Source organism: Phaseolus vulgaris, chromosome 3 (genome assembly GCF_051622355.1).
Source record: "Phaseolus vulgaris cultivar YP4 chromosome 3, ASM5162235v1, whole genome shotgun sequence".
Classification (NCBI taxonomy): Eukaryota; Viridiplantae; Streptophyta; class Magnoliopsida; order Fabales; family Fabaceae; genus Phaseolus; species Phaseolus vulgaris.
The window spans coordinates 39,553,918-39,562,341 of record NC_143500.1 but is presented as its reverse complement, the minus strand read 5'-3'; the positions used below and the strand labels follow the sequence as shown (position 1 = coordinate 39,562,341).

Here is an 8,424-nt window from a genome sequence, read left to right as displayed (position 1 = left end):
ATAGAAATTATATCAGATATTTTTGTAAGAGTGTAATTGTACTCTAGTATAACTGAAACTTTTGCCTACAAGAGGGTGACTACTCACAAGGGTGTGAGAGATACTCTCATAAATTTAGTCAAAATTTTGTTGACAGAAGTTTGACTGCTCACAAAGGTGTGAGACACACTTGTATAAAGAATAGATTACAAGACCACTAAGATATATGAGCCTCAGCTTACATGAGACATGCTATGCATTAAAAATTCATCCACAAAAGTTGTGAATTCTATAAGAATTTAGGAGGTATGCTAGCATAAAAAATGCAACAATTGTTAAATGCAACAACTTCATAGCGATTTTGAGCATTGTTACTGCTGTGGTAGCATTGTTACTCCTATGGTACTTTTTGTGATACATTACATGGGATGAAAACACTAGAACACATTATTTTGGTTATCATGAACTTCTGATGGCAATAAATGACTAGTGTTCTCAGGGCTTCAACATACTTCTTTGCAGTTTTGACATTCGACTGAGCTTTGTTTAGAATCTTAATATTGATTGCATTGTTGATTGTGTTGAACTTGGGAATGTTTAGACAATGATCTTGATATTAATCTGCACGTTCCAATTCTTCTCGGTTAAGCTATCACAATGCTCAATATCCATGCCAAAAAGGTGAGAGATGACATTATGACAGTACATTGTTCATTATACTTTTAGAAATTGTAAGTAATGCCAGCTTTATTTAATTATGATTTTGATGAAGATGAGATGACTATCTTTTTGCTGCAGTATAGGTGACAATATTTTGCTACATAATCTCTGTAAATCCCACTTCCTCTGTTAAAAGAAATGAAATAGAAAAACACTAAAACATTTTTTTGACATTTTTGTCATTCAAGTGACACTGCAACTTACTTTTCCATGAATCTCTTCCATTGCTAGTAAAAATAAAAGATGAAGGAAATATGTTATACTATTTGGATGGATATAATATTATAAAAAATAGTAAAATTTATTTTTATCTTATTTTTTACCTTCATTTTTATTTTCCTCCAATTTGGAAGAAATGGGATGGAGTGAAGGTTTGTTCCTCAATACAAACTTAAATTTTGAGTTAAATTAAATGTATTGATGTTTAGGAGTTGATAACATTGTTCCTTCACCATTGCACGCTGAAAGAAAGTCTGATATGATTGGCCTATCTTGATAATTTTTCTAGGATGCAAACAAGACATGATGAAGATAGGGTTGAACTTGGAATTTTAGCTTTAGATTCTTGCACATCATTAAATTCTTGACCACCTCCTATTCATTTCAGAATAGGCTTTAGGAAATATATTTTGCATTCCGAAATAATCGTTCCAGAAAGAACTGGAAGTGAAAATTTATAGGTGAAAAACCCTTCCATACTTTCTGGGTTAGAGATTCTAATCATAAACATTGTAGCAACCACAAGGTTGCATGGTTCAGTGGACCATCCAGATCGTAATAGGCTCCATTATTCCTACTGCTCACAATTTCTTCTCATAAAGTGACACCAACACTAAATACATCAGATTTGTAGAGAAACAAGGATGTACTCTACATATTCAAGTAACATCTAGAAACTATAAACTAATTTTGGAAGACAATGGAACTCTTCTTTCTGGCAGCAACCAACCGTCATCTTGAAAACATAGTAGAATACTGCAAGGACTAAGGAATAAAATCACTAGTGAAGAAGATGTTGCATCTTTTATTATTGATGTTTGTGAAGAGCTACTAGTGCAGGTAGTAGGCCGCCGTTGTCAATTGAAGCAAATGATGTAAGAGCTGTGGCTTTGCTCTTTCTTTCCGGGGCCAGTTGATAGCAGATACTGTGGTCTGGTATGCATTTCTTGACATCATTAAATCACCTTTTTCAGTTCCTCAATGGGTTTGTTAGGGTGTTTTCATTGCTCATTAGAATACCTGTTAGAAAGTTGCTAAAATAATTCTCAAATTGGTAATTTGTTTAATTTCATATTAAAGCTTCGGGACTTTCATGTTTCTTGACATGAATTCTTCTTCCAGTTTGCTCATACCTTTGATGTACATTTTGTTTCTACATCAAATTTTTATTTATCTCCAAACACCACAGGTGTTGCATTTGAGGCTGAAAGAGTATTGCTGACTGCAAAAGACAAGTTCGATGTTATGTTGTTAAAGGACAATGTTTATGCGCTACATGTAGTGCTGCTTGTTTGACATGGCTTTGTGAGTGAAAAAAAAAACCCTTGGTTTGGCACATATACTAAAATGCATTAGCTGACAACCTGATAAGATTTATTAGTTGAACCATAAACATTTAACGCACCTCTGTGTTGAACTAATCCAGTCCTTAACTTCTTCAAAGACTATTATTGACTGCAACTTCATGTCCAAATCACATTCTGCACGGCAGACTACATCTCTATATTAGATATTTTATTTTCTTACACAATTTAACCTGAAATAATGTGTAAACAAAAAGCAACCCCCTTCTGCAAGAAAACAAGTTTACTGGTACATCATTAACCTGGCAAAAACCAACCCCCTTCTGCAAACTATAACAAAAACGAAACATGAAAAATTATAATAAACTTAAAGTTATAATTTTAAGATAGAGAAGAAAGCCACTTTAATAGCAAATAAAGTTTAAAGTCCATCAGCATCTCCAAACGGATCACCGCCAAGCCACACAAAAAAAAAGTGGACACGTTTCCCCATTTTTGTAGGTCAAGATTTATTACAGAACTATTGTCTAGCTCTTTATATTCTATTATTGGGAAGGCAATTCAATCAGCAGAAAAATGATGAATATGTGGAAGCTCTCGGAACGCAAAATACTCTTGATCAAGTCACTTGCTTAATCATCATCCTTCACATTCTAAAGGAACAAAATAAATGCAGCACTATCCATCTCAAAATCTCATAAAAGTCACCCATAACCTTTTCCCAGACAGTTCAAACAACGTTGAACCCTGCAAAATTAAGAGGAAACATTACAAAACTACTGCGTAGTCCAAAAAATCATAATGCTTGATGAATGATGTTAACTCAAAACAAATTTCTAAGAAGGTAATCTCCTTATAATTCCACTTTAAGGCAACCCCAATAATCAAATTATCTTCTTTGTCTTACATTTTCTCGGCAACCTACCCCATACTCGAAATTCCCATCGAATATCGAACTAGGCATAACATGAAGCGGAACAAAACAAAACCAAACCTGTTTCCTTCGCAAGTAGGACAAACGCAGGGGTTAATTGCAATAGGGTCGAACATGGGTGACCAAGCTATGGCGGCATTCCCATTGCACAGTTTGCATATATAAAACCCCTTCCCCCTACAAGCCATACACGGCAACGCAACTTTTTCCTACATACAAACCCACAAAACATGTTCCATTACATCAATTTGCTAAACAGAATAGGATAAACCCATAAAGTTCAATAATCCTTACTCGTTTCTTCTCGGACGCAAATCGGAGCAATTTAATGGTAACAGTAGAAGTCAAGTTAAGAGTGACGACTCCACCAAAGATAACTGCAGCCATCCTAACCAATGGCATCAGTGGCCTTGGATTCATGTCTTGTCTTCCAATATCTATACTTATTCCTTTTCTCACCCAATTTCTCAAACAACTGATCCGCACTGCAACACACAAGTCACGAAGTACTGAAAATAGACACTGTTTATGGGAAATAGATAATAATTGTCAATACAAAACGACTGCGTTTCAAGCCGGAGTTTTTTTTTTTTTTTTTACTTTTCTCTGAAACACGTGACGACATGTCGTTTTGATGTTTTCCACATCATCCACTGTCGCTGGAGCAGAGTAGCACTGCACGTACTCTTCAGCGGTGAAATTGAAGAAGAACGCTTCTTCGATGAAATAATGAAATTCGTAATTGCGAAGAATCCCGTTAATCTTATCAACTCTCATGGTTCACTTGTTCTCTTTGGCGTTCCTTCCGTTGAGCGCACTTTTCTTCGCAGTTCGAGCGCCAAATGGACGTGCGGCTCCAAGCCCCTCATGTTTTCGTTTTCTTCCTTGAGAGCTGGATGCGCTTCTTCTTCTTCTTCCTCGAATATGTACGGAGGTTGGGACGATCTCGGCAGTTCAGACGCGCCCGGTGAGTCCCACGCCTTGCGCAATCTTCTCGTTTCTATTGGAATCGATGATAGGAAGAACGTTTTCGTGTTCCTCTTGGGCCTCGTTTGCGCGATGGCGATTTCTAGGGTTAAGGTTTCTTCTATTGTCGTTCTTCCTGCTTCCGCGTTGATTTTCGCCGTCGGTTTCACAGTAGGGTTTTTCCGGAACGGAGCGTTCGGTGAGGTGAGGGCGAGTGGGAGTAAGAGGAAGGAGAAGGAGGATAATTCGAATTCGAAGCTGTCTTCAGAAAAATTGCGAAGTTTGGTGGAATTTTTTGACGAGCTTGATCTTGTGGTCAATAACTTGAAGAGTGATGTGCAAAGTGCTATTAGGAATAATAAGGTCCGAGTGGATGATTTTTATGGTTATGTTGTAATCACAGATAAGATTAAAATTTCGCTTAAGAATGCTAGGAATGTTGTTAGGGCTTTGATTGGCAATGAGGAAAACCCTGGTGGTGTTTTGGTTGAGAACCATAAGAGTGGTAGAAGAAAGAAACAAGTTGGAGAAGGTGGGTACCAGATGCTGCAGTCTTTTAGCAGTTTGTTTGGGGAAAATTTGCTTAGCTCCAATTCGACCAAAGTCAGGGAAAATGTCAAGCAAGAGGCAGTGGATAGCATATTGGATCAAACTAGAGGAAACGGTACAGTGCCTGTTGTTGAAGACAGGGCTTTGAATTTTGTTGATGAACATAAGGGAAATCGTGAGTTGGATTTAGATCCTACTCAAGGCTCGTCTACTAACTCTGTTTTGGATATGAACAAAAATGGAAGAATAAGAACTACTCCCGAGGGAGACAATTTTGGCTTAGGGGACATACGGAGAAGCAAAAATAAATTCTTTGACGATAAAGAGCATAGTTACCGGAATAAAGGATCGAGGTTCACAAATAATCGTAGCTTCTCTTTCAAGATGGATTCCAGCAGCGTAACAGACATGTGGGAATCCCATGACAATCTGCTTGACTCTGAGAGCTTTAAAGTCAGAACGAAACGCATGGAAAGTGAGTCCTCTTTTACGCATGAGCAGCTTCTCAACCAAGGTCACAATACCTTCAGGTCTTCTCATGAGTTGAGGGAGGGTGGTTCTGACAGGTCTCAATATAAAGATGATACAGTGAATTACAATGATCATCGCCACCTTGCAGATGATTTGTCTGCGCATGAGAATGAATTCAATACCGCTTCATCTGCAAAGATTTCAGATGATATGATTTTCGATAGGTATCTTGATGAAGCATCGGACCTTTTAAAACAAGCAAAAGAGTTTATAAAAGTTAGGCAGGATGAAGAGCAAGCTGAAATCATGTTATACAGGTCCTCAGACATACTATCCAAAGCTGTGAACTTGAAGCCCATGAGTTTGTTGGCTGTAGGCCAGTTAGGAAACACTTACCTTCTTCATGGAGAATTAAAGTTGAAGATTTGTCGTGAATTGAGAACTCTTCTTTCTGGCAGCATCCACCCATCATCTGAAAAACATAGTAGAATATTGAAGGGACTGAGGAATAAAATCACTAGCGAAGAAGATGTTGCATCATTTCTTATTGATGTTTGTGAAGAGTGTGAAGAGCTACTGGTGCAGGCAGGCAGAAAGTATAGGCTGGCGTTGTCAATTGATGCAAATGATGTGAGAGCCCTCTATAATTGGGGTCTTGCTCTTTCTTTCCGAGGCCAATTGATAGCAGATATTGGTCCGGTATGCATTATTCTTGACATCATTAAATTACCTTTTCAGTTCCTCCATTTGTTAGGGTGTTTTATTGCTCATTATAATACATGTTAGAATGCTGCTAAATTGATTCTCAAATTGGTAATTTGTTTAACTTAATATTAAAGCTTTTGTGATTTTAATGTTTCCTTGACATGAATTCTTCTTCCAGTTTGATAATGCATTCCTTTGCTGTACGTTCTGTTTCCACATCAAATTTTAATTTGTCTTCAAACATCACAGGGTGCTGCATTTGAGGCTGAAAGAGTATTCCTGGCTGCAATTGACAAGTTCGATGCTATGCTGTTAAAAGGCAATGTTTATGCGCCAGATGGTATTGTGTCTATAAATTTCTGAATTTACCATTTTGATTTTCACATACAGGTGCAATTAAGAATACTATGTTCACAGATTCTTCATAAATTATATAGCCTCCTGTGGACTGTTAAGGTCAAAAACATGTATCTAGCTCAAAACTAATTTCATAAAAAATCTTTGTTGGAAAAACTGCATTAAGAATAGGAAATTATATTTTTGTGACATGCACTACAGCCTTAGATACGCCCACAGTTTTACACAAACACCACGGTAATGGCTTGCTATGTTTGATGACATTGTGATCATGGAAATTTTTAAACTAGAAAAAGTTATCTCCGGGATACCAACACTTCTCCTGCATTGATCTCATCATTTTTTGCCTTTCATTTATCCTTTTTTAAGTGTTTCCAAGGTCCTCTTGTTATTGAAAAGAAAGTCCTGTTGTAATCTGTTGAATTGCAGCTCTGTTTAGATGGGGTGTCGCATTGCAGCAGCGATCTCGGTTAAGACCAGGAAGCAGTAAAGAGAAGGTGAAGTTACTGCAGCAGGCTAAAAGGCTATATGAAGATGCCCTTCATATGGACACCAATAACATGCAAGTGAAAGATGCCTTATCCTCGTGTGTCACTGAGCTTAATTATCGACAGTTCTAGCCAATTCAAAAAAGAGTTGCCCAGAAGAATAATTTTGGTTTCAATCCTTGTTTCCAATTATTTTATATCTGTCTGACAGGTATATTTGCACCACCAGAAACAGGTATATTTGCATAAGTGTCATTGAACACAAATGCTATGGTTCCAGGGTCGTTGTCGCCTCTGTATTGACTCTCCCTAGAATCAGATAGACAGCACGTATAATAACAGTTATAATAAGGATAAAATGTAATCATTTTATTTATGCACAGTCTTGGACACAGGGTTCACTACTTGTTGTAATACACTTGTTTTTTATTATCATTCCTCTGAAAGAAGGGAGTGAAAAGAAATAAAGGAGATGGAAAGAGAGAAGTAAACAAATGGTTTAAAAACCTGTGATGATTTTTAGATTATTTAATTAAAAAAAAGGAAAATAAATATGTATCTAAAACATAATTATCCAAAATAAGAAATTAGGCGTAAGTAGGGTATTTTTGTAAATGAAAAAGCAAACTGTATTGCTATTATGATATGAATTAAGACGTGTGTGTATATATATATATCAATTAGTTTGCTAGAGTAAATTTAAGTGTTCGAATGCTTTTTAGTTGTTTGTTATATAAAATTGATTATTAGTATCTTAAAATGGACTGTGTGCATAGGACATCAAATAGTAAAAGATATTCAGTAGTATATTTAAGTTTTTGGCGTTTCACTTAATTACTATTTTTTAAGAATGGTTCTTCTTTTCATTTGTATTGGGTCATACTTCTTCTTTTTCATCTCTTATAAAAAAAAATTCCTTTGCATTTTTTGTAAAATATGGATGAATTTCAAACGAGATAACACAAGAAAAAAAGAAAAGTTCAATATCATAGAATTACTCAAATCTTTATACAAACAAGTAATATTAAGATCTCTCTTGTTAATAATAAACACGGTAAAATCGATAAAGAGATTTCTCTCAATATATTGGTAACTGTTATTACCACTCAATTTGACTAGAAGAGAGCCGATGTAAGTAATCTTAATGAATCAAATGTACACAACTTTATTCTTATTATTTTTATATTTTTTAATACATTTCTTAGTTATTCTCAAACGAAATTGAGACCAAAAGAACTATATAAGTTTCTCCTCCAATTGTTTGGTCACTTGGTCAGTTTGCACTTTTGTTCCTCTCCAAGCAAACTCCTTCCTATTCTATGCTCACTCTACCCCTCAACCTTCACGTAATTCAGACTCAGATGGTACTTGCAGAAGACATTCTGACGCTCAAATCAGATTTAGTATTCGACACTTGCTATTTTGAGTATTGTATAATGACGTACTTGACTCTTAGATTTTGTGCCTATTTATATGATTCTACTGAACCTTTCTTATTGGATCAGGTTAGAGAGTTGGGTCATGTTTAGAAGTGTATTACCTAGTTCTTGATTGTTGATTAATCTCACTAATTCTGCTTAAGCGTAATTATTGGTTGTGGTATCGGTCGACGTAATGACTGGGTCCGAGACATGGTTCTGGTCGTGCAGACCCTACCAATACATAATTTTTCAGGCGACAAACAGAACTTGGTTAAGAGAATTTCAATACTTTCCACACATTAAATTGCTGC

At 36.1% G+C, this 8,424-nt stretch overlaps 2 protein-coding genes across 3 annotated transcripts; one reads left to right on the top strand and one right to left on the bottom strand.

Annotated features, from left to right (window-relative positions):
• Positions 1-1,326: 1,326 nt before the first annotated feature.
• Positions 1,327-3,583, bottom strand: LOC137807502 (uncharacterized). 2 transcript variants are annotated; one of them, XM_068608183.2, is made up of 5 exons: positions 3,451-3,583; positions 3,217-3,365; positions 2,324-2,969; positions 2,052-2,140; positions 1,327-1,938 (listed from the first exon to the last, which is right to left on the bottom strand). In XM_068608183.2, exons 1-3 carry the CDS (start codon positions 3,574-3,576, stop codon positions 2,927-2,929), a joined length of 318 nt encoding a protein of 105 aa, XP_068464284.1. In that variant the 5' UTR covers positions 3,577-3,583; the 3' UTR covers positions 1,327-1,938; positions 2,052-2,140; positions 2,324-2,926. The 2 variants fall into 2 exon arrangements, with proteins under 2 accessions (XP_068464284.1, XP_068464283.1); XM_068608182.2 differs by having other exon boundaries at positions 1,327-2,140.
• Positions 3,584-3,690: 107 nt separating this feature from the next.
• LOC137807501 (uncharacterized) lies at positions 3,691-7,198 on the top strand. The gene is made up of 3 exons (XM_068608181.2): positions 3,691-5,841; positions 6,097-6,187; positions 6,634-7,198. Exons 1-3 carry the CDS (start codon positions 3,886-3,888, stop codon positions 6,822-6,824), a joined length of 2,238 nt encoding a protein of 745 aa, XP_068464282.1. The 5' UTR covers positions 3,691-3,885; the 3' UTR covers positions 6,825-7,198.
• The last annotated feature ends 1,226 nt before the right edge of the window (positions 7,199-8,424 follow it).